The sequence below is a fragment of the Miniopterus natalensis genome, chromosome 15, assembly GCF_054644295.1.
Source record: "Miniopterus natalensis isolate mMinNat1 chromosome 15, mMinNat1.hap1, whole genome shotgun sequence".
Taxonomy (NCBI): domain Eukaryota; kingdom Metazoa; phylum Chordata; class Mammalia; order Chiroptera; family Miniopteridae; genus Miniopterus; species Miniopterus natalensis.
Genome location: NC_142095.1, coordinates 24,054,975 through 24,081,672, shown reverse-complemented (window position 1 = coordinate 24,081,672; position 26,698 = coordinate 24,054,975). Strand labels below are relative to the sequence as shown.

The following is a 26,698-nucleotide window of genomic DNA, read 5'->3' as shown; positions in this document are numbered from 1 at the left end:
ACTCCCTTCCCGTTTATGGCTCAGGGGCCAGCTCTTTTTCTTTTCTTTTTTAAAAATAATTTGTGGAAGTGAAATTCTAGTAACAAAATTAACCATTTCAAAGGGAACAATCGTGTACGTGTAGTTGCACCACCACCACCACCTCTGTCTAGTTCCTAGACGTTTCCATTGCTAAAAGTAAAACTCCTTACCCATTAAGCAGTTTCTTGTCCTCCCAGTCCCTGGCAATGACCGATTTGCGTTCTATCTTTATGGATTTAGCTGTTCTGGATATTTCACTTAAATGGAATCATACAGTGTGAGACCTTTTGTGTCTGGCTTTTCTTTAGCATAATGTTTTGGAGGTTCATCCACATTGTAGCATGTATCTGTGCTTCATTCTTTTTAATGGCTGAATAATACTTCATTCTATATATATACACCACAGTTTATTCATTCATCTCTCGGTGGACATTAGTTCCACGTTTTCACTATTATGAATAATGCTGCCATGAACACGTGTATAAAGGTACTTGATTGAGTACCTGTTTTCAATTTTGGATATATACTTAGGAGTGGAATTGTGGGTCATGTGGTAATTCCTAATTTCTTTATTTTGCCTGTGGATATCTACTTCTTCCAGCACCATTTGTTGAAGAGGCTATTCTTTCCCCATGGAATGGTCTTGGCACCCTTGCCCAAAATCTATTTGGCTACAAATATATAGGTTTATTTCTGGACTTGGCCTACATGTCCGTAGTTATGTTGGCACCACACTGTTTTGTTTTCTGTGGCTTTGTGGTGAGTTTTGAAATGGGGAAGTGTGAATCCTTCAGCTGTGTTCTTTTTCAAGATTCCCTCTTGGCAGCCACTTGCAATTCCATATTAATTTGAGAATTTGTTTTTTCATCTCTGCAAAAAAAAGATGCTTAGAATTTTGATAGGGATTGTACTGCTAGATCCCTTTTGGTAGTATTGCCACCTTAATAATAGGAAGTCTTCCAGTCCACAAAGATGGGAAGTCTTCCCATTTACTCAGATCTTCCCCATGTTGTTCTCATTTAGACAGTGAGCGTGGGGAGTCCAAGAATTTTCTTCTCATTTCAGTCCTATTGTCAGTGTTGCATATGGAAATTCTTTTGGAGCTCTGAGCTTCTCTTTTCAGTTCATAGTGCTTTTCCAAATTTTACCTTTCAGTATATTTGGGTATTTTAAGGGAACGTTGGAGGAAAGTGTTTTAGTCATTAGTAACTTATCATTACTAGTGTGTGTGTTTTTATTGGGTTTTGTTGTTTGAGGGTTTTCTCTCTAGTGCCCACTGGCCTTTATGTATTATTTTAGGCAGTAATTGGATTTTTGTTTAGTGAATTGCTGCAGCCATATGTGTATTTCTTGAAACATTTTTGAACTGTTTTTTTTTTTTAGTTAACTTAGCTTTCATAGAAAATTTAAGAGAAGGAAAAAAAACAAAAGCTTGCAATAAAAAATAACCCATAATTCACCATTGATAATCAACCACTGTTAATATATATGTATATTTTTATGTTTCCTTTCTTTTTTGAGAAATGAAGCACACACATTGTACATATATGTATACTTTTAACTTTAATTCACTGTTCTAGGTGCCAGACATTATTTAAAATTTGCTGTATATAGTTTGTATCTTACCTGTTTTTATTTAATGTTACATTCTAAGCAAAACCCAGTTCATTAAAATTTATTTGTAACAGTCCTGTTCATGGCTTCCTAGTCTTTTTCAGTGTTTTTTGGTCCTTAAAACCTGTTTTCCTAGGGGAAGCTCAATATGTCACATAGATGAACGGGGAGAGATTTGATCGAAGGGGTGTGGTGGCTTGGAGTACCATCTCTTCTCCAAAGAAAGAGAAACTGTGAAACCTATTGTCTGTTATGGATACAGTATAGTTTATTAATCAGTGTTCTATTACCAGTCATTTATATTCTTTAATTTTAAATATTACTTTGATTAATATCTTTTTACATAAGATTTGTGTCTATATTTGATTTCCTTAGGATGGATTTTTAGAAGTGGAATTACTGGATCAAAGAGCATAAATATTTATAAAACTTTGATATATACTCACAAACTGCTTGCTTGCCATACCCTGCCTAACATTTAGTATTATATTTAAAGAATATAAGTGTTCCTGTTACAACATCAAATACATTCCTTAAAAAAAACAAAAACAAAACACCTTTAAGATGGCCTATTCACTAAAAATAACAGGCTTTATGGGAAAAGTAAGGTTAAGGGCAAACCACTCAAGACCTCTGCAATTTTCAAACCAAGTACTAACAAAAGCATAATTGATACCTTATGAGATAACTTGGACAGCCCAGTCAAACCACTCATGATGGCTGAGGCTGCCTCAGAGGAGAGTTAAAGATATTAAAACATAATAGGATGGAAATTGCTGGCTTGCATGGTCTTTAGATAGTGCAGCTGAAAAGTAGCTTTCTAAGCCAGTGAGTACAAGAGGAAGTACAGCTTGCTGAGATCCAGGTCCCATGCCGAGGCCGGCAGTGCTCCTCTGAGGAAGGAGCTCTGGGTTTAGGTGCTCATTTTTAGTTTTCTTAAAATAGGGCTGAGAGGCCTCCTGCCCGGTCATAGCTGAGCTGAGTAAGGGTCTTTTCCTTTCCCACTGAAAGTTGTAATTCTTTTTTTTTTTTTTTAAATATATCTTTATTGATTTCAGAGAGAGGAAAGGAGAGGGAGAGGGAGAGAGATAGAAACATCAGTGATTAGAGAGTAGTCATTGATTGGCTGCCTCCTGCATGGCTCTGACTAGGGATCGAGCCCACAACCTGGGCACGTGCCCCAACCGGGAATCCAACCAAGATCTGGATGCTAGGTCTATGCTCAACCACCAAGCTATGCCTGGCTGGACTGAAAGTTGTAATTTTTTACCTGCTTTTCCAGTTTCCCTTGCCTGCGAAAATTCCGTTGGGAACCAACACAATTTTTATGTTATTATGGGCACTGTTATTTTATTTACTAACCACCTATAAGCTAATTGGTGTTACAGGAACCTGTCTTATGACAAAACAGACTATATGTGCTAATTTGATAAGCAAAACTTTGAATCTCATTTTAATGGTTTCTTTGAAAAAATCCAGACCCTTTCCAATTAGGAATTAATGACCTCAGTTAATAAAGAGTATCTATTTCAAAACAAATGTTTTCAAAATCTGTAGTCAGAAAACAGCAACTTGGGAAGCATTTTTCTCAGTATGTTGCTATCTTGCTTCCAGGTGTATCATCAGTTTAGCTCAAATGAAATCTTAAAAAATAAAAAAAGAAAAGAGAAAACAGCAGCTCTGTTTAGCGATTGCATTGCAAGGTCAATACCTCAATCTAGAGTAGTGAATTTCACATTTTCAATTTATGTTGGTGGGTTACAGGGCTCCAAACTGTCAGCAGCTTATGGACATTAATTTATTTGAGGATAGTAGTTATGTTTTGGTAGTTACTCTCTTTTGTGGGGATGGCTTCATCCAGAATTATGCAGCATTCAGTTATAACACCAGAGAAAACAGGGAGGAGGGGAGTCCAGCCAATTCAAGATTGGGTGTTTTTTCGGTGGCGTGTGCATATCCAACATAGGCTGGTGGGAAAAAGTTGAAAGTCCTGATAAGTAAGTAATTGAAGTAATTGGTATTGAGGTCGGTAAGAAGAGAATGAGAAAAGATTGGTGTAGTAGAATGGGAGAAACGAGAGGATTATGGGCACTGGAGATATGAGCCTAGAGAACAGCTATTGTAACAACAAAGGGAAGGCGCTAAGGAGCTACTAGCTGTTGAGATATACAGTGCAAGATTTTGGAGGTGGAGCAATTTACATATTGCTACTGTCCATAGAAATGGATTACTTTGATTTGGATGAAGGTTGGAGTTAAAGAATAAAAGGACCATTGAAGGACAGGTTGAGAGTGGGGCGGTCTCACAGACATTGGAGCCTGCCATGATAAGTCACAGCAGAAGGATGTGTAGACACCTTATAAACTAGTCCCAGAGTCCTCAGGGAATGGGGAGGATAGGAGGTGGCATAGTTTGATGGTGTGTGCCTAAATGGAAACAGGACTTTTGATAAGCATACTCAAGTAATCACCTGAAGTGGTCACAGGGATCCAGGGCAGTGCCCACTGAGGGCGGGAGAATGGTTCCTTAGGGCTCTACGGGGCCAGCTGTGCTTCAAGAAGGTGAGGAGGTTGTGGAAGTCACAGAGGCATTAGGGGATGACAGTATACGAAAGGGTCATTGATGAGAAGGGGTTATGGATGGATGGATAGGTAGTAAGCGCGCCAGCAAAATTGAAGTCCTAGTAGGTTTTAGAAGGTTGGGAAAGTTACAGATTCCAGTCTTTGCCCAGCCGTCAATTAGAACGTTGTGAAGCTGCTCACGTGTGTTCCAAGAGAATGTTTACTAGTTAGGAGCCATGGTTTCTATCTAGAGTTTGAGTTGGTAGAACAGGAGAGACCTTGAGCAGTTTGGGGAGAACAGATGTCCCCAGGATGTTGGAAAGGAAATTGGCCGTATCCCTAAGTCTCATGAGAGGTAATTTGGAGAATTTCAAGTAGAAATTAAACCACAAATTATTAAATGACCGTGTGAATGGCTTGAGGATGTGATTGCCTTTTGTTCTTTCTTTCTTTTCTACTTTTTAACCTTGCTGTTTAAAGGAGTTGAATTTACAAATCCGTAGATGTTCTTGATACTTTGAACTATGGAAAGCTTCAATATTTACACATTGTTGTTATTATTACCAGTAATAATATTATAAACTGCTATTTATTAGGACCAGAGTTCTTTATTTCCCTGTGAAAGATGTTTGAAGTTTAAATTTGGAAGTTGTTGATTACTTAAGGTTAATTAGTTTTTTCTAAAACTTTTTTTGTGAGTGCTAGTAAATTCTATGGTATGCAGGCTTTTAAAATTAGAACGGAGAGGTAAAAACTGTTATTGACTCTTTTTTCCACCCTGTTTTGGTGGCTGTGGCTTTTCATTATGTTGTGAAATCAGGTAATGTGAATCTTCCAACATTGTCCTTTGTTTTTCAAGATTGTTTTAGCATTTAAATTTCATTTTAGAAATAATTTGTTTCTTCAAAAAAAGTCTGTTGGGATTTTTATTAGGATTACTTTAAATCTGCAGATCAATTTGAGAGACTTGACATCATAATATTCAGGCTTATCTAAGAGAATGGAATCTCTCCAATTACTTAGGTCTTCTCTAATTTTTCTTAGCCAGGTTTTGTAGTTTTCAGCATAGAGGCCTTACGTATTTTTAGTTAGATTTATTTCTAGGTATGGGTGTTTTTTGATGTTATGGTATTGAATTGTAAATTTTATTTCGCAGTTGTTGAGAATGTATGGAAATACAATTGTTTTTTTAAATAGTGGCCTTATATTCTGAAACTGCTAAATTCAGGAATTGGTTTTGATAAAATTTAGTAGATTCCATAGTGTTTTCTACACACATAAGTCCTATCCTCTCTGAATAACAAGTTTTAATTCATCCTTCCCAACATTTATGCTTTTTGTCTTGTCATAATATATTAACAAGGACCTCCAATATAAGGTTGAATAGAAGTGATGTAAGTGGACATCCTCACCTTGTTTCTGATCTTAGAAGTAAGACTTTAATAATTCAACATTCATTATGATGTTAGGGTTTTAGTAGATGTTCTTTACCAGACTGAGCAAGTTTATCTTATCCTCATTTGCTAACAGTTTTTTACCATGAATAGGCTGTGAATTTTACCAAATGCTTTTTCTGCATCTATTGAGATTATATGTTTTTGTTTTTTTCTGTTAACATGGTGAATTATATTGATTTTTAAAGGTTAACCTTTCATATACACTTGATCATGATGTATTATACTTTATATATGTAGCTGGATTCAGTTTGCTAATGTTTTATGGAGAATGTTTGTACCTATGTTCATGAGACATGTCAGTCTATAATTTCTTTCTTATAATGTTTTCGTTTGGGTTTTAATATCAGTGTGATGCTGGCCCCATAAAATCAGGAAGTATTTTCTTTAACTATTTCCTGAAAGAGTTTATGTAAGATTGGTATTATATCTTTCTTAAATATAGAATTTATCTGAACCTGGAACTTTGAAGAAAGGTTTTTAATTATTTGGATTTTTAATTCTTTGTCAGTTCTGGTAAATTTTGTTTTTCAAGGATTTTTCTATTTTATATGTTATTGAATTTATTGTCATAAAGTTTATAATTTTATCTTTTTAACATCTGTAGGATTTATAGTGATGTTCCCTCTTCATTCTTAATATTGGTAATTTATATTTTCTCTTTTTTTCTTAATCAGTCTTGCAAAGGGTTTAACTATTTCATTAATCTTTTCAAATAATCATCTTTTGGCTTTATACTATCTTACAGTTAATTTCTTTATTATGGTATTTGATCAGAGAAGGTGGCCTGTAATATTTCTAGTTAGAATCAGTTGTTTTTAATGTGTATGGTCTAATTCATGATTAAACTGCCCCCCTTGTTTCATGTTCCACAATTATATTGTTCAAATTCTATATTCACACTAAATTTTTATGTTTTGATCTTTTGTATTCTGAGAGCATGTTAATTTTCAACTATTGTGGATTTATTTATTTCTTCTTGATTTTTCCCCCCTATCAGTTTTCACTTTCTATATTTGAAACTTTTCTTAGTTGCACTACTATATCTTATGTTTTTTATTAATGAGAAATTTTTCTTATTAAGAAATTCTGTATTAATTAATGGACTTATTAATGTAAAATATTTTACCTTGAGTTCTAGTTTGTCTCATGTTAATGCCTCTTCTACTTTTTTGTTTTTCTTTTTTTTCAACCTTGCAAGTTTATGCTATTTACAGTTACTGTGATTGCTGACGTTTTCTTTGTTCCCAGTTTTCTTACTGCTTTTCCTCATTTCTCCCATCTATTACCTTCTTTCTCCTCCTTTCCCCCCTTTCTCCAGCACCACCAACCCTGCCTCCAGATGTTTGCTAGTACTTCCGGTCCTGCCCGCAGGGAATGCCTTTTGCAGAAGACCTCTAACCTCCATTGCATTTGATACCCACTCTAGGATCAATAAAGCAGTGCTACCCAGCCAGTGCAGCAACTTTTCCCTATGGAAGCCTCAGAGCTTATTTCTGAACTGATGATTGTATTAGATTTAGTTCAGAAATAAGACAACTAATTTTATAGGAGAAGTGTCTATAGCAGTTGTTTCTATATCTGCATTCTTAGATGTGAGATCCCATCTTGAGTCCTCTGCATGCCGGGAGGTATGAGATCCATGTATAGGCCCAGAAAATACAAAATTTACATTTCCGTTGGTCTCCCCTGTACCTTTTCCCCTCCAGCATGTGGAATACATGTGTCATGGATTACTAGAGGGACACCTGAACACAACTTTAAACATCAGTAAATCACTGAGAAAAAGTTACGCTTTTATTCTTTTAGATTATCATGGAGAAAGTCTCTGTTTGATTTTTTAAAAAAATATATATCTTTTATTGATTTCAGAGAGAGGAAGAGAGAGAGATAGAAACATTGATAAGAGAGTCGTCATTGATCGGCTGCCTCCTGCATGCAAACTGGGCATGTGCCCCAACCAGGAATCGAACTGTGATCTCCTGGATTCTAGGTCAACGCTTCACTGTTGAGCCACACCCGGCTTGGGCTCTGTTTGATTCTTTACCTCTCTCAAACACTTGCTAATACTCCCCCTCCCTTTTTGTAAGGGCTCAGACTCACTTTCTTGATGGACAGCAGTATTTAGCTCTACTTTATTAACATTGTTTTATTTTCCTTTTAATTGATTTTTGGGGGGTTACCTTGTATTTTTTTTCATAGTAATTACTGATTTTCTACTCAAGATAGTGATGAAATTTTGCCTTTAAAATTTTTGTTTTAAAAATTGAATCAGTTTTAAAGAAAAATGTTAAATACACATAGGATGAAGGTGTATGGCAAAATTGGAGAACATGGTATGTGTTGGAGGTTGGATGGGTTCCTGGTTAAGAAGGTGGTGTGGGAATGAGTGGAATTTCAGAGTTACTCCCCTAGCATCTCTTAGGTGTCCCGATCATTTCTCCTTTATCTGCAGTACTTACTTGTTGTTTAATAAGTATTTACTGAGCATCTACTTTGTGCAGAACACTGTGTGAGAATACAAGGGGAAACGTGGTTTGCTTCACCTTGTAGTCCAGGTAGGGGAGAGGACGCGTGTTTGTGCAACAGGTGTTGTGCGTGTGCTGTGGTCAGTGCCAGCAGAGCAGCCAGGCGGCATGCTGATGGAGCAAGCAGCAGGCAGAGGTTGGCTCTGGCTGAGGGCTTGAGGCCTTGGCTCACACTAGTGTTTTCACCCAGGTACCTTTCTTCCTTCCATTTGACACTCTTCCTAAATTCACATCAGTTTTGCGGGGAGAAGGGGCTTTTGTTTGTAGGTGTTACTGAGAAGCACTGTGTGTAAAAGGAAGAGTGTCACATTGGCCCCCAGAAGACAGGGTGACTACCAGAGTTCTGGTTGCAGCACCCTGTGTGTAGCCGGCCAGCTACCACCAGTCATGAGTATACATGTGTTTCCGTGTCTGGACGTTGCTGACCTGTCACAAGGTAACTCGTGCCTGCACTTACATTAATTTAAGTAATTTTAAACACCTTGCTGCACAGGCGAGTTCTGGCTTGAAATAGCCAGTCAGCGACGTGTTAATTGTTTTGAACCTCAGTTTCTTCATCTTTGTGGGTGTCGATGAAACCTAGTGTCCTTGCTTCTTAAGGCAGCACAATGGGAGACATTTATTATGTACATTTGTACATCAATTTTTATTTTCACTCCACGATTTGTACTTGAAACACTGATGGTTAATGATTTTGTGAGAGTATTTTAGGAGTTTAATTCTCTTTTCTCTATTTTTTTTTCTAGGTCTCGATGCAGAACTTTATTATGTGAGAAATGACCTTATTAGTCACTACGCTCTGTCCTTTAACCTGTTAGTACCCAGTGAGACAAATTTCCTGCACTTCACTTGGCATGCGAAGTCCAAGGTAAGAGAGTGGTCAACCAAAGAGGCCCACCCAGGCCCAGAGGCTGAGGCAAGGGCCGTGTCTGAGGGGTGGGCTGCCACCTATGCGAAGGGTCAGTGGCTGGAGGGCTATAGCAGTACTGGATCCTTTCAGATTTTTTTTTTTTTAAATCTTTAGTTTATTTCTCTAGACTTTCATTTTTAAAATGAAGGAAGCCATCACCTATATGCCTGGCTTATGACAGAACACTTACATCCTTTCAGGCTTTTCAAACAGGGATGGAGGTCTTGCTTGAAGAGGGGACATTTGGACCTGCTAATGACTGTGCTGTTATGATGAAATGATATGAGTGGAGGGTGGGAGAATTGGTGAGATAGGCATTTTAGACATGTTTGATATAATGGATATAATTCTCCCATTTATGGAGAAATGGTGAAAGTGAGGTACAGCTGACTCAGGCCCCCATGTGTGCTGTGGCTAAGCTTTAACCATAAGGAACCTCTTGCCTGATTTACTTGTTGCTGAATTCTTTTCACATTTCCTTGGACTGTCTGGCCTCCTTGAACACAAGTTTTCTCATAGGTCAAAGAGTGGGAGGCTGAGTGTAGAGCCCACCACCTCCATTCAGCTTTATATATAGGCTTCCGAGTAGGATTTTATTTGGGAAATAAAAATAATTTTGCTACTAAAAGCGAGTAATACCTATTGTAGAGTGTTTTTTAAAAGTATTGTAAAGTGATGTCTGTCCTGTATTTTTGCAAAGTCGTTTAAATTTGACCACTTTAATACAGGTTTTTATTTCTACTTGTAAAGCAATAATGGTTATTGGGAAAATTCAAATATTATAGATTTATTTTAAGAACTTTTAAGACTTTGTAGATCTATACCCAGAAGTAATCATTGTTTATAGTTTAGTGTACTTCAAGGCTCTTTTTTCCCCCTTTTTAAACAAAAAGGGGATTTTATGACACATGTGTTGTACAGTATTTTCCCCCTACCTAGTACTATATCTTGGCGTCTTTCCATTTCTCTACTTATAGATTTAACTCATTCTCTTTAGTGGCTCTGTAATATGATATTGTATGGAAGTATGATGTATGGCTATTTAGGTGCCTCATTGACACATGGATTTTTAATAGCATTTTACTATTTCAAACAGTGCTTCCTTTCACTCCTACAAATAGTTTCCTTTACTTCATTTGGCAGACAGAGTCCATGGTAACGGGATGGTGAAAACACCTGGTAGTTCATCTTTTGTTGCTGTTTCTACCTTTGTTACCGATGAATATAGAAAGAAGGGAAGAATGTGTGTGTGAATGTGTACATGTATGTGTGTATATGTGTGTATGTGTACACATTAAGAACATCTTTGTTCAGAAACTTTTGTGCACTTGTGACGTTATTTCTGAATAAAAAATTATCACTAAGAAGTGAAATGATTGGATTGAATAGTGTGTATGTTTAAAATTTTGATTGACAATGTCAAATTGTTTTTCCCTTCCCTCTCCTAAGATGGTACCAATGAACCAGCATTCCTTACAAAGTGAGTAAAGGGTGCTTGTTTGTTTTAGTCACTCCCTACCACTAAATATTTTAAGTACAAGTAAAAATGATTATATAAATATGTACATATTCATATTATATATACTCATGCATACGTTATAGAAATACTATACACACATACAAATACATGTATTAAATGTAGCAGCAGGAATGTTGTGATTAAAGTTGAGCTAGGTTGGATCTTGGGTAAAGCATGTGTGTCTTGCTACCTGGAGCACCCCAGCTGTCCAGTGTTGTTACCTTAGGGTATTCTAATATGGGGGTGCTCTTTTAGCAGTGGATAGATCTCTTTGGGTGAAAAATGCAAAAACAGAGGTGAAGGAGAAAAGTTCATGTGAAACCATTTAGTACATGGTAACCTGGACGTGCTGAAGTGGCAGAATTGACACAGATAATTCAGAAGAGGTTCACCTGAGACATTTTAATGTGAAATACGTCAGTTTCAATGAGCGTGCACCTAAACTCTTCAAGGAAACTGCACCCAGCACAAAGCCGCTCAAGGTTCTCAGTTGCCACCAGAATAAAGTTCTGATTTCTTAGGATGCCCTCATGATCTTGTCCCTGCCTTTCTCTTTGTATCCTCTCCTGCTAATTATTTAGTGCCATTTTGTCTTTCTAGCAATTTCTTGAATGCCCTGTGGTCTGTTACATTGCTGCTATTTGGTCCGTTCGAAATGTACTTTCTTATCCTTTATCTCATTAACTCCTGTTTATCTCATAAAATCGGACCTGGTATCACCTTTCCTTGGCTGTTTCAGTGCCCTTTTCTGTACCCACAGTGCATTGCTCTTTCTTCCCTCATAGCCCTCATCACGCTCTAAGAATACTGTAGTAGTGATTTTCTTCTCTGCATCCCTCTTAGATGCTCAGCATCCCAAGGGTGGGAACCGCTTTCATCTTTCTCTCTGTCCCTTGTGCCTGTTATAGCACCTGGTACATAGGTACAGGTGTTCCTTACCTGACTGCAGAAGAGATGCCAGCAGAAGCGACAGGGCACACAGTTCATCAAACGGGGGAACTTGTGAACAGTAGAGCTTTTCAAAGTTGTACTGTGCCGCTTCAGGAGCTGTGAATTTCCTGTTTCTAGGAGCATGAAAACATAGACTGGGTACATTTGACACCAGTTGCACATGTGGGCTTTTTCAGGTATTTTACTCAGAATAAAGTTGTAAATCTGGAAAAATAAATGGAATTCATAGATTGACTGTATAGCTAAAATAATTTTACAAGCACATCTATAACAGGTATGGGAATTTAGAAGAAAGTAATCATCTTGTATCTTAAAAGGTTTTGTAGTAAAAAACTTAGGAATATGTGTGTGTGAATCTAGTTTCAGGCTTCAGCTACCATTGCAGCTCATAATTCTAGTTTTAGGTCATAGTTGCTGGTGATTTTAGCTCAGTTGATTAATTGAAGTTTTTTATTTTAAAAATTAATCTTTTGAATATTCAATATATGCACATGGTACAAAATTCAAAAGGCCTAAGGGGCATATAGTGAAAAATAAGTCTCTTTCACCTTCCTAGTACCACCCCAAGCAATCCAGCCACCTAGTGCCCTTCCCTGAGGCAACCACTGTTATCTGATTCTAGCCTTCCCTTCTAGCGATGGTCTGTGCATGGATAAACACCTGTGTGTGTGAACAAGTAATATACTGCACATTTTTCAATGTATCCTGATAAAGTTTCTCATTGCTTATAGAGTTGAACATTTTTCTCCTTCAGATGATTGTATCAGATATTATATGGTTGTACTTTGGTTTATTGATCAGTTATTATAAGAGGAAACCAAGACCTATATTTGGGAGGAAGCAGGAGGTAGAGTTGACTTGAAATGGCAAAGTCACGCAAGGGGGCAGGAGGGACGTGGAGAAGATTCTTCACCTGATCGTGCTGGCTCTGGGATGCGTTCGTGAACTTTCAGAAGGAGGGCCATGGCTCCCAAGCTCTAACACTTTATCAGAAACTCTCCGTTCTTGCTTTTTAAGACTGTGCTGGAAGATGCAATATTTGCTTCCAAAGATCTCCAGGCTCCATGGTATGTCAGCTCACATTGTAGATATTTTAACATTCGTTTTCACACATCAAAGCTTTTGCTCATAGTGCTGCTCTCCAGTGTTTACACAACTCTGTTTTGTCCTGCCAAACAGACTGTGGTCTCCTTGGAGGCTGGAGCTGTGTCTTATATTCTGTGTGTGTCACATTGCCGTAGTGAGTGGTGGATAAATACCATTGGCTAATTGCATTTCCAGATGGGATGAGAACTCTGATGTTGCTTCTCTTTCACAAGGCCACACACTTGGAAAAAAAAATCAAAAGCTACTGGGTTGTTTTAACAAGTAATTAGTTTCTGCTGTACTCCAGAACATTCTCCAATATCCAGAAAAAAACTGCATTTGTTAAGTGTCGATATATATTTTAGCTATCTGAAAGGCAAAAATATATCAAAGGGTAGCAGAATACCTCCCTGACACATCCCTACCTCATAGCTGTTCTCTGGTTTCAGGAATTTTTCATCATTGTCCGGAGGGTCTGCAGGGAACTTGTCCAGAGTTCTAGCAGCAGCCCCGGGAGCAGCCTGTGGTGTCCCCTGCAGAGTGGAGTTTCCGTGAGAAAGGCAGCACTTGTGATGTTTTCAGAGAAATTAAAGGGCTGTCTGGCTGTAGGCGAGCGTATTCACTTTAAATCTGTACTGTGTTTCAGAAGGAAATGGCTTTACTCATCAATTGCCTATTTGCAGTTGCCGTTTGTTTCCAAGTAAGAGAAGATGACCAAAAATGTTTATTTTTTAGCTTATTCAAATATTTATATTTTCTCCAGCTTCTTTTCTGAAGTCTTTTGGCTCTTCCTTTTTTTTTCTGATAAACAACTGCTGTTCAAATTTCCTTTGCTGCAGTGGATTATAAGTGTTAGCTGTAGAACAGATCTGTTTCTTCAAAGGATTGCTGGCAGGTGAGATTCCATATAGATCGGTCCATGCCAGAGTACAGAAAATGGGACTTTAATAATGGGCAGTTTCTTCTCTGACCCCCAGAAACTACAGTTTCAAAATTTATGTCTTAAAGATTCCAGAGGGAGAAGAGAACTGCCTTGTGAGTGCCTCACATATTTTGACAGTCTCTCAAAAAGGGAGCCAGCAAAGGGCAGGCTTTCACACTTTCAAACTTATTCCTCTAGGCTGCTGTTCTGGCCAAAGTGTTGTCCTTCTCAGACCTCTTACTGAGCCCCTTCGCCACCTCTCCTCATGCCCCTCACTCTACCCAGCTCCACGCACAAGCTCACTTCCCTCCCTCTTGCCCTTCTCCCCACCTGCCACGCTTTGATGAACTGTGATCATGCTCGTCTTGTTCCCTGTCCTCAGCACTACAGTTAGGGCCCCTGACCCCATGTTCTCTGCTTCCCTAGGGGTCCTGGTCCCTGGTTAGCTGTGCCTCTGCTTATAATAACAGACAATAAATGAGAAAGTAAGTGTGGGGAAGCATAATAAGTTTGGCTTTGAATCTGTTAAATTTGAGGCTGTAAGAAGATTATTAGGTAGACATGTCTAGTAGGTAATTAGGTATATGGGAGAGATTGAAGATACAGAGAGTGAGAAAGACCAGTTGATAGTATGAGATCCCAGTGGGCTAGAACGCAGCTTACTAGAAAGAAGGGTTTATCTTTAGGAGAGGAGAATAGATCTTTCCTTGGGACTGGGTGCAAACGATGGGTGTTCTGAAAGATTTTCCTCGTGCTGAAAAGAAAGGCAGAAAGGATGTTGCTGTGTACTCACCGAAGGGGACAAGAACGTTGAGTGAGGAAGCGGGCAGAGCAGCAGATGGTGAAGCTGTGAGGCCCTATGAGGTTTGGAATGAGAAAATTAGGGAGAGAGGGTTGGTGAGGAAAGATAGCTAGCTACGCAGGATTAAGGGCCTATCCTGAGCCTAGGGGTCAAAATCGTGTGAGAGCACCTTTCTCTCCTGGTATGTGATCTCTGGCAGTGCTGGGCAGCAGGAGTAGAGTGAGTGGGGGGAGTGTCAGGAGCTGGGGATGCTCTTTAAGGGGGAGGGAAGTGAACCAGTTGAGGGTGTTGATATGACTGTGTCGATAACATTGTCTTCTTTGGTGCACAGACTGTGGGAAAGTGAAACCAGGTCACTGGCTGGGCTACACAGGAGGGAAATAGCTTTACTGGCTATTGCATCTCAGCTGTGAACACAGCTCTTGCTTATAAATGCGCTTCATAGATGTTGGCTGAATTAGAGTGGTGGAGACAAAGAACTGGTTTTGTAGGAATCAGAGGTAGTGATGTATTCTTTGATAGAGTAAGAATTTTGCATTGGTTTTGGCTATGGAGCAAGTTCTTTAGTATGCAGGGATATTGAATATTGAAGCCACCAGGTAGATGGCAGGAGACAAATTGAGCCAAGGGCCAAGACTTCTGCAAAGACCTGTGTCTGTCGTTTTTGTAGATGGCATGAGAAGAGCTATTATGAGTAGAATTGTGAGCTCCAGAATGGAGGTGATTTTGCATGAGGAAGGGATGTCTAGAAAGACCTAATGATCCTAAATGAATGCTGACTGTACTCCTTAGTCCTTGAGGGTCAAGTGTTACAGGAACTGAATGATAAGCGAGGGAGGACATGACTTCTGAGGAAAGCCAGGCTGGGGAACAAGGTGGGAAAGACATTTGTGAAGAGGCTAAGAGTGTGGGAGGATGTTTAGAATAGTGGGGTTCGCAGGTTGGGGGACAAAACAGAAGGACTACAGTAGTGTTCTTGGCAGAGCACAGGAACACTGCTGCAGTCAGGATCTCTAGGGTTGGGAGTAGGCTGGTGCTTATGGGAAGTGCAGCAGGGCAATAGGGTAGCTACTTGAATGAATGCTGATGCCACTGGAATCTGCATTCATCAGGGGGGACCTGTGCCAGACTGACAGATGTGCTGCATTAATTATCGTATTTGATCTTCAAAACGGGTTCTGTTATCTTCATTTTACAACTGGAACTTACAAAAGTTAATAATTTACCTAAGGATCACACAATCTAATGGTTCCAAATCCAGTTTTTGCTGACTGCCAATTTATTTTGTGCACTTGTTCTCCATGTATGGTCCTGTTCAGAGAGAGCATGGATATAGGGATACAGGCAATGAATTATCTTACTGTTAATCAGTGAGAATTGCTGAAAAGTCTGCTAGTTCTTGGCCCAAGATTGCTGGACTGTAGCTCTCTAGCACCCCCTGGTGGCAGTGACAGTATTGTGGTTTGCTAAGGTGAGAGTGAACACTTCCTAGCCAGGGTACCACTAAGTCACTGATGTGCAGCAGCAAGAACATTTCCTTTGTTGTGAACGTTGCATTTACCAAATACAGCCATTAACAATTGCTTGTATACCTGTCATAACTGCAGAGCTGTAGTTTAACATTTGCATATACCTGCAGCGTTCAGGGACTTTCAGGTAGAGTGTGGAAGGAGAAACCCAGAGAGGGAGTTAAATTCATTGGATTAAGCCCTTCTTATCCATGGCTAAACACCCCCTTCCCAGCCATACCCAAGGCCAGTCCTTTCTCTTAGTTTGGGATGATATTCTTTCCCAGTTTCTTTTCATCTTTAAGATGTCCCATTTCATTGACTTTTTTTATTAACATATAAACACATTTGAATATCTCCCATTGATAAAAGAAGAAAGAAAAGCTTTGGAATCTGCTACTCCCCCTCTCCCACTACTGCCTGGTTCCTTTCTTCCTAGTTAAGTTTGTTAAAGAAGACTTACGAATTGCCAGTTAAAAGTACAGCTTAGGGAATGTAGGCATTAGCATTGTAATAACTATGTATGATGTCAAATGGGCACTAGACTTATTGGGGTGATCACTTTGTAAGTTATATAAATGTCTAATCACTGTGTTGTTTACCTGAAACTAACATAATATTGTATGTCAACTATAATTGAAAGATTTTTTTAAAACTTAAAAGAATAGCTTCTCAAATCTTTCCTGCCACTCTTTTCCCAACCCACTGCCCCTTGGCTTCCACCTGTCCTAGCCCTCCACCAAAGCCACCCTTGTGACCACTGAATGGGAGCAGGTACTAGTCTTATCAAGACCCCATGGGCAGTACAAACAATAATGTGAAATATTAGGCCGTATTGAAGGTCTTGAAGGTGGCAGCCATTCTGAATTTTAGTTGTTGCTTTGCAGTGTGAGCTGTTTCTTCCATGAACATCTTTCTAAGCAGCAAGACTGTATATTTATTGATGCTGGTTGGTTCTTTTAAGTTACACTAAAAATACCAGTGGGCCTGGTATTGATAGATAATAGTGGTGTTCCAGGGATATCTCCTTCTTTTTTTAAAATATATCTTTATTGATTTTAGAGAGAGGGAGGGAGAGGGAAAAAGAGAGGGAGAGATAGAAACATCAATGATGAGAGAGTCATTGATCGGCTGCCTCCTGCACGGCCCCTGCTGGGGATCAAGCCTGCAACCTGCGCATGTGCCCTGACTGGGACTTGAACCTCAATCTCCTGGATCATAGGTTGATGCTCAGCTGCTGAGCAACGCCGGGCAAGTGACATCTTTTTAGTCACCTCTTTTCCCTTCCGGATTCTGAATGACTTGAGAAACAGATCCAGAGGTAGATGAACTTTCTTAGTGCTGAAAGTTGGGCTAGAGAATGTGGCTTAGATATTATGTGAGAAATTCGTGCCTTGGGATCTGTTTGTGGGAGTGGGTCTGTCAGCCATGTGGAGCCCATCAGAGCTTAGCTTTTATCAGCCAGAGAAGGCATTGGTGGCTAGTCTTGGTCTGTGAATTACACCTTTCAGTGGCTTTCCAGGCTTCTTTGTCAGTGACTATGTAGGTCTCAGTAAGATTTCTGAAATCTAGATTTTACAGGAGAGCAGTGGTACTTTTCTGGACATGAGGTAGAGGGTGGCTTACAGGGTTGAATTTTTATCCAATTGAAAATTCCTAGGACTATCTCTGGCTATTTGGATTTTTTAATACTAGATTATTTGTACATATGAAAGGCTCATGTATTCATTAGTTAATGAGCTAATCAGTGAAGTCAGGTTATTACTGTACTTTCTGATATCACAGATCCAGTTTGTTTATTTCACCATTTACAGGTTGAATATAAGCTGGGATTCCAAGTAGACAACTTTGTGGCAATGGACATGCCCCAGGTCAACATTTCTGCTCAGGGGGAAGTTCCACGCACTTTATCAGGTGAGTCTCAAAGAGTTAACCTACTGTTTTCAACTGTGTCCCCCGTGTCTCAAAAAGAACAGCTTATATGCTATACTGGTGTGTAGTACATCTTGCTTGATAGGTATAAGATATATAAGTACTTTGAAAAGTAATTTTTGTAACTGTTGATTATTCGTACTGTGTTTTAAACCATCCCCTCTTTTCCATCGCCTCTAGAACTGTCTGTTTTAGCTCTTCCTTACCTCTTTTTCTACATTGCTGGCACTGGCCTTTGTATGGGTCCCTGTGCCTGGTCTTGTTCCTGTTGGAGTAATTCCCATCCTATGCCCCCTACCTCCATCAACTGAGTACATCCCACACTCTCCAGCCAGTGTGCTGGTGTTGGCCGTCTGCCCCTACCTGCCTGTCTGGCCCTGATGCCGTAGTTGCCCCAGAGTTCCAGCAGCTTCACACCATGTGCAGTTCTGACATCCCTGCCCTTTCACATGCTGGTCTCTGTATTTGGAACCATTTCTTCCTCTTTTCTGCTTGTGAACTCCTGTTCATACTGAATATTCTCCACGTCTCAAAATCTACTGTTAACTCTTTCTTCTGGTCTTCCTTTCCCATAGAATCTTTATTTAACTATTTTTGAACAGATCACATTATCTTGTAATTCTTTGTCTTCGCCTCTCCCTGCTAGCCTGTGACTACCCAGAGGGCAGGAGCTGTCTTTTCAACTCTCTAGCCTTGGCACCTAGCATAGCACCTGGCCCGGGATAGGCACTCAGGGCTCATCTGAGTAAATGGTTTAAGTGTCATACTTACACCAGTTTAACTATTTTTGTACCAGTCTTTTGAGAAAGGCTCCTGAAGATATGAGATTTTTAAGGAAATGGAAATTTTTGAAACTTGGATAAGCCACAGCGGTGTGGTGAACGTCTTTCTGGCAGTCTTACTCACTGTTATGAGTGACATACCTTTATCTAAGCTTTGAGAAAGCATAGGACGGCTGGTTAATGTTTGTGGGTCAGTAAAGGTATTCAGAAATACCCGTGTCTCTCATGTGCTCACACAGATGGTAGAATGATATAGTCTAAATTTGTAGAAAAAAACCTCAAACTGAAAGATTGAAAAAAATTGATGTGCACCAAAGTTTGTTATCCGATTGATACAATAATTGATTAAAGCCACTTTCTCTTTAGAAAAGTATTTCTTCATTCAGAGTTGAGAATTTATCAGATTTTTTTACAGCTTTATATTTATCTCTTCATTAAGAGTAATACATACTGCATTTGGTGGTGAATTGTCTTTCCTTTTTATCAAGTAATTTTTGTTATTTTTTATGTGACTGGTGAGGTAGCAGGGTTTGCCTTACAATTTTGTAGCTTTACTGTATTATAGTGAGAGAACTTATGAGACAAAGTGGTATTGAAAATCATGAGCAAAAGTTGAAAATAATTATCTCTTCATTTATTTCTTGGTTCTTTAACACTAACTTTTACATCTATAATGAAATATTTAATGTCTAAATAGTATTTTATGTAAATGTATTATTGCAACAAAAATAAAATAATTTAAAAATATTTAATGGGTGTTAATGTTGAATTTGAGAAAATTAAAATAATGCAATTTTTTTTTTTTTTTTTTTTTAAACAGTGTTCCGGGTTGAGCTTTCCTGTACTGGCAAAATAGATTCTGAGGTTATGATTCTAATGCAGCTCAATTTGACAGTAAACTCTTCAAAAAACTTCACAGTCTTAAATTTTAAACGGAGGAAAATGTGCTACAAAAGTAAGGAATTTATTTACCAATGTATGTGTTTTATATAGATTTTAAGAAGCTCAAAAATCAATTTTATAGTCTTTTTTACAGATTTGTAACCAAATCTTGATTATAGTTGCAAATGAGGAGGGAAAGAACATTAACAGGTGAAATTCCAAGATAATCGCCAGATAATCCCATAGCAGGAATCCCACTCAGGCCCCACTCAGTTCCTGCTTTCTCAATATCTTTTGTCAGAATTGCTAGGGGGTCTTATGTTAGGAATGTGAAATATTACTGTAGTAACTGAAGACAAAAAAATCAGGTAATTCTGATAGGGGCTCCTGAGTAAAGAGTGTTTACTGCTTTTCCCTTATAAAGTTACTGTTATACAGAAGCATTGCCCTGGGGCCAGATAGACCTGTGCTGGAATTGTGGCTCTGCTCTTGGCAGGAGGTTGGGATAAATTACTTAACAAGTCTTAAGTTTTTTTGTTTTTTGTTTTTAATCTATAAAATAGGCACAATAACCTGTTTCAGAGGTGTGTGGTTTTAAGATTGGATCTAACCTAAAGCTTAGAATACCATTTGCGGGTACTTAATAATGTTATAGTTTTTGCTTTTGAATAATCTGTTACTCATGAAATTACAGTGGATTTGAAAAAGAAAAGAAAAAAACCCCTCTAAACTTACTGAGTGCCTACTGTGTTCCAAGGGCTTTACAGGCATTAAACCCATTCAGTCCTTACAGCAACGCTAGGCAGTAGGTTCTCTCATTTTCTCCCTTTCTGAAGAGGAAGTTGTGGCTCAGAGAATCTGAGCAGCTGTCAAGGTCACACAGCAAGTGGTACAGCTGGGATACAAACCCATGCTTTAGTCTCGTTGTTAAACTGTCTCTTAACACATGTTCTAGTTGAAGTTAGTGCTGAGTGTTACGAAAACACCTCCAACCAGCACCTGAGTTATAATGATTAATGTCCAGGTACATGTCAATAAAAAGGCTGTACTGCATTGGAATGGACATTTTTTAAATGAAGAGTTAGCTTTGGTGTTTTGATACATTTTTCTGTTCTAGTGTATTCACTGTGAATATACTACTTTCTGCTACTTTCATGTCATTTTAAAGCCAGAGTGGACTTCAGAGACTGTCTGGTTTGACTGGTCATTATGTCATTAATATGAGGAGACTGGGCCTAGAGAGGCTGCCTAACCCTGCACACCCGTCAGCGGGGAGTGTAAACCACTGGGCTCCTGATCCCTAGGGGAGGCGGGTAGCGATTGGCCGTGGCACTTCACCTTTTAATGCTTAAGGAATGAATCTGTAATACTTTCAACAATAAAGATAAATTTAAAAAAGAAAAAGAATGGTGACCAAATGGGATTTAGCCTGTGAAGCCCACCACTTCGCTAAGGTTGGTGATCAGTGGGTATTCAAAATGACCCCAGGCCTTCTCCTTTTACTTTAAGGTATATGTGAAAATTAACATCAGAGTTAACAGTTGGTGTAATTTTCTATTCTGTTTTAGACTTAAGTTTAATATAGTACCACCCTTTTTCTTTGGTGGTCATACTAATGCCCACCCCAGTCATGACTCTTCATTTAGTATGTGATCCTGCTATGTTTATTTATCTGGTTTTCCATCCCACAACATTTAAAAAACTGTCTACAACAGAAAACATATCTGTACTATTTCAAATGTTAATGGGTGTTACCGGCAAGAAAAGCTTCCCATATCATATGAGGGTGGAAATTACTGGGTCAGACAAGTTTGTTTCTCTGGAACTCCTTATTATCTTTACACTCTGCTAATGTGCTCTGTGAGCATCCACACAGGATATAGTGTGTGGCTTTCCTTAAACTGCTTGACCACAGAAAAACCCTTTTTCATTGAGCATCTATAAGAAACAGCCTTTGGTTAATGATGATTATAGTGATAATTATCAGAATAATAATTCATCATTTATTATCTTGCAACAAATACCTTGTTACTTAGTTCAGGCAATGTTGTGATATAACATAAAACTATGTTAGAGAAAATTTAGAAAATGTAATTACAATGTTTAAGGATTTTCATAGAAAATAATTTCTAAAGCATCTTCTATCTCCTTTTCTAATTCAGAACTTGAAGAAGTAAAAACTTCAGCCTTGGACAAAAACACTAGCAGAACTATTTGTAAGTATTTCTGTATTACCCTTTTCTGTCATTAGGGATGAAAAATGGTTGATTGCAAATAAATATGGTTACATGAAGCTTGGAGGCCTTGTGGTTCCCAATTTGTCAAAAGATGAATGATGCCATGCTGTTTAATTTGCTGATGTTTTGTAGATTTGTATATAGTCAGATGAAACTATTAGAATATTAAACATTTTCTAAAGTAAAATTCATACATATTTCATAACAAGTGATCTAAAAAAAACTTTTATAAGCAAGAATTCACATCACATTATTTCAAATGGTCATAATTTAAGCGTGAACATGAAATATGTGTAAGATCTTCTTCTATTGAGCAGAAGGTTAGAGAATCTGATTTGTGATCTGGACCTAACCCTCAGCTTATTTCTTCCAGGTGAAAATGTAAGCTTAAAAACAGATATCACATTTAAACCTACAGAGCAGAAACACAAAGTAGATTTTTATTTTTATGGTATTGGTTGTGTTTAGATAGTCACTCAGACTTCTCCGACATGGACATGTCCTTGAGATTGATTCTTCCTCAGGTAGTTTTAAAAGGAGTATCTTAAAAGGTTACTGGATTCTCCTTGTGCAGTCAGGTCTAGAGGCCCTGGAAGCCATTCGGTCTCTTTGCATTAATTTGTTCTGATTTATTGTTGGTTGACTCAGACTTTAAGTTTTAGAAAGCAGTCTCATTTCCAAGTTTTGAAAGCTGTAATTTTTACCTTTTGTCCTAATTTATCCCCAGAATTCCATCAACTCAGCATCTCCACATAGGTGCACACTAGGTATTTTCGGAAAGAACAAAACTCTGGGCTCTCTTCCCCTAACCCGCTTCCTCCCTGTCTTTGTAAAGCTGCAGCCTTCACCTAGTTCTTTAAGCCAAAGCTTTGATTCCTCGTTTTCTTTCTACTTCAGCATAATCCATTCGCAAGGTCTGTGGACTCTGCTTCCCAGTCCCTTAACTTCGCTCTTCACTCAGAAACTCTCGCTCAGGCCACTGCTGTCTTCCTGGGACCTCTGCTCTGCAGGCGTCCACAGCATTCTCTACACAGCATGCAGTCGCTCATCTCCTTTTTTCCTTCAAGTATGCTAATGTGTCATTCCTTTGCTTGAGACCTTGCAGTGATTTCCTATCTCATTTAGGATAAAACCCAAATTCCTCAGGTTTTATCCAGTAGAATTATGATGTAAGTACTCATCAAAACTTACTTAAATCTCCAATTACACCAGCTCTGCTTCTCTGTCTTCCACTCTACTCACTGATCTTTTTCTGTACCTCTGTCTCTCTCTCTCTTTCTTAGTTTGTGTTTGTGTGTCTGTCTGCTGAGTTATTTTCTCTGTTGCTGAGGCTTATTTTCTCTTATTTGAATAATATAAAGCTGAATATTACTTTATTTCATGAATAGTCTTTTTTTCTGCTTTTATCTTTAAACACAGATAAGCAAAATAATTTGTTACTCTTAAAAGGGAAAAGGTTAAACGCTTGTTGGTTTTTTGAATGTATGGGTTGCTGTGTCGAATATTCCTTCTGTGAGTTGGTGCTGATTGGCACCAAAGATTCCTGATCTCCCTACTTCAGCATCAATGCTGAGGAAGTATGAGGATCTACCGTCCAATGTGGTAACTACTAACCACATGCGGTTATTTAACTTTAATTATAATGAAATAAAAGTAAATCTTCAGTTCCTCCGTTGTACCAGCTACATTTCAAGTGCTTAGTAGCCACAGGTGGCCAGTGGCTGCTCTATTGCCAGCACACTATAGAACATTTCCATCACCGCAGAGCATCTGTGGACCGCACTACCATAGTTGGTTTATTATATGGGTCCGCTTATGACTCATATTCATTAACCAAAATTCTATTTAAAAAACTACCACAAAACATTTAAAAAATTATGTGAACTTACATCAACACATTACTGGTAACTGATCTTATCAAAGAATGGACACATAAAATGAAAATCTTTTTTACAAAGAACATATTTATTGTGTATATTGGGTCACAAAGCAATTGATATGTTTAAGAAGCCTAATGTGCTTTTCATTTTTATTTCAGATGATCCTGTACATGCAGCTCCCACCACTTCTACGCGTGTGTTTTACATCAGCGTAGGGGTTTGCTGTGCAGTAATATTTCTCGTAGCAATAATATTAGCTGTTTTGCACCTTCATAGTATGAAAAGGATTGAACTGGATGACAGGTATCATACATATTTTGGGAAAGGAAGAAAATAAAAGTAGTTATCTGCATTTGCCTGGGAGCCCACATACACCCGCACATGCTGGTGCACAGTGGTGCAGGGGAAGGAGGGAGGGTGATCCAGCCCTAGCCCAAGGAAGAATTACTGTCTTTGTGATTGCCATCATTGTGTTTCTCTATTTTTATTTTTTAAAATTCGCGAAGTCAGAAATAACAGTTTATTAGTTGGTGGAGAAGTCGAGATCACAATTTTCCCCTGTCCCCTTTGATACGACCATATTTCAGACTCCTAGTACCTTTTACAAATAGCTGTTTCTCCCTCCTCTTTTGCTCTTTCACCATTTTCCATCTGTCCACTCACCTGCTCATCCATCCAGTTAACATTTATTGAGAACCTGCCATGATTTAAACCGTCGATTCTCAGCCTGGGCACATGTTAGAATCATGGGTAAGCTTTTAAAACATATCAGTACTTGGGTCCCACCTTCCAGAGATTCTGATGTAATTGGCCTGGGGTGGTGTTTGGGCATCATTATTTTTCTTAAAGCTTCCTGGATGATTCTAATGTGTAGCCTTTGAGATATACTGGGTTAGACATACTGAGTGCTGGGAATTATAAAATTAATGATATACCTCATGGCTTCAAGTATTTAATCTTTGACATTAACCCATAATTATGAAAGTTTGTGAAGTTGATGATTACAGTATGTGTGGGATACAAAGGGTGCTGGCCCCAGCCTGGGTGAGTCAGAGATGACAAGGAGGACATTACAGCCAGGATAGCGTGAGAGGTCAAGATGGAATGATAGACAGGTTTATTTTCCCAGCACACGATTCTTGGTTCCCTCCTCGATGATTCCCAGTTGTTGGCTGAAGACATTCCCAGTTGCATGGCTTGCAAAGTCAAAGCCCTGCATTACGTGGAGATCTATCTCCCATGTTCTTCGAACCTTTCTCCCTTTGTTGGGGCCACGTGGGGCCTGTTATGCCAGGTGCTGGCTTCAGTGCTGGGGGGGAAGGAGTGAACAGACAGGCACTTTTCCAGCCCTCGTGGGCTCGGTATCTGCCTGGGCAAGACAGACATTGAAGAAGAAATCCCTGCTGGACTATTGGCTTCACAAGGTTAGGGTCCTTTGTATATTATGTTCACTGCCGGATCCCCAGCACCCAGCACAGTATCTGGCATTAGTAGATACTTAATAAATACTCGTTGAATGCATAAATAAAGTTATACAGAAAATAGAGAAACACAAATTATAACAAGTGCTGTGAAGGAAAATGATGAAATTGCTCTAACTTCTAACTTCAACTCTAAAGCAGAGTTAGTATCTCCATAACTAATCTTACTTGCTTATGAAAATTAAATTAAATAATTTATTTAGACTGGTTTTAAACTATAAAGTGCTAGAAAATGTACCTTTTAATTTCATTTTCTACCTTGTGATGTAGCTATGTGGATAGTGGTTTTAAGAGTTGTCAGGGGTGGATCCCCAACTGCTACCTGCTTCTCTGGGGTTTCAAAGGTTTGTTCTGACCACTTAATAGTGCTTTGCTCATTGTAGGGACACAATAAATATTTGCTGTACAAACAAAAAATTGGCATGGACATACTCAACATCTGCACATGCCCAGTCCTTTCAAGAATTCTGAGTTGGTACAAGAGTGCCACCTAGTGGAGCGAAACACAGTAGTAAATAATTTGGGGTCTGGGCTTTCTACCATCAGTGTATGTTGGTTGCAGGGGATATTTAAGCAGTGTTTTCACATATATTATACAACTTGAGCCTCACAAAAATCCTGGGAGGTAGGTTTTTCTTAATCCCATTTTATGGGACATTAATTGAAGTTCTTTATTCCGCCCTCTTTGGGGATGGTAATGCTGCTTTTACTTCCTCGTTATTGAATTTTGGACTTTTAACAACTTTGATTTCCATTGTCATCTTTGAGTAGTGCTCAGAACTCCAAAAATGGGTGCCTTGTGCTTTCTTGTCATTCAAAAGATTGGAGATGCATAATACTAGTAATAACAAAAATAATTAGTAATAATAACTTGTAACTGTTTTGTTACTCCCTCATCTGTAGGCCATTTGATTTTGAACCATCATTAAAGGAGACCTGTCTTTCTCTTCCTTTTCTTAAAAACAATCTAATTGAATGGTATGGGCTCTTTTTGTAAGAGGTGGTTCGTAGTTCCGTAACGCATTGTATGAGGCTCAGGACTGCTGCTACTGTCCGTAGTGTCTGAGGACCGGTACCTGCATTTCTGAATGACTTTGGTAGGTGAACCTGTTTGATGATTGTGGAGGTAGAAAGGAAAGAAAAAACGTAGCTTTACATTATGAAGTAAAGATGTTTAGTGTGGAACATTTGTGATGGAGATGCACATTATTGTGATCTCCGTCAGGACTTTAAGCTAGTTATAATGTCTACGTGCATTTCATGTGTATGGGGAAAGGAAATTTCTCATTGAAGCTGACTTGCCAAATGCATCTCTTGTTTGCAGCATCAGTGCCAGCAGCAGTTCGCAAGGGCTATCTCAGCCATCTACCCAGACGACTCAGTATCTGAGAGCCGACACACCCAACAACGCAACTCCTATTACCAGTAAGAGTTAATTTAATTCTAAAGATGATTTACTAAAGTCGTCTGTTGTCTGTCCGTCAGTGGTCCTGCGTGGTTAGTTACTTATGGGACATGTGTACCATACTATGTACATAGTATCCAACAAGTGCAGAATTAGGCTTGATCTTCAACTTTTGCCTTCTAGAGCATTGAATGAAACATTCTAAAATTAGAGTATGAAAAAT

General features: G+C 38.7%; 1 protein-coding gene across 2 annotated transcripts in view; it reads left to right on the top strand.

Moving 5' to 3' along the window:
- RYK (receptor like tyrosine kinase) overlaps window positions 1-26,698 on the top strand; it is a 69,479-nt gene that overhangs the window by 11,507 nt on the left and 31,274 nt on the right. Inside the window, exons 2-7 of one of the 2 annotated variants that reach the window (XM_087824941.1) lie at window positions 8,925-9,046; window positions 17,691-17,790; window positions 19,411-19,545; window positions 21,635-21,688; window positions 23,748-23,892; window positions 26,395-26,495. In XM_087824941.1, coding sequence (XP_087681067.1) covers window positions 8,925-9,046; window positions 17,691-17,790; window positions 19,411-19,545; window positions 21,635-21,688; window positions 23,748-23,892; window positions 26,395-26,495 — 657 coding nt within the window. Of the gene's footprint in view, window positions 1-8,924; window positions 9,047-17,690; window positions 17,791-19,410; window positions 19,546-21,634; window positions 21,689-23,747; window positions 23,893-26,394; window positions 26,497-26,698 lie in introns of both variants that reach the window. The other variant, XM_087824940.1, reaches the window with a different exon arrangement.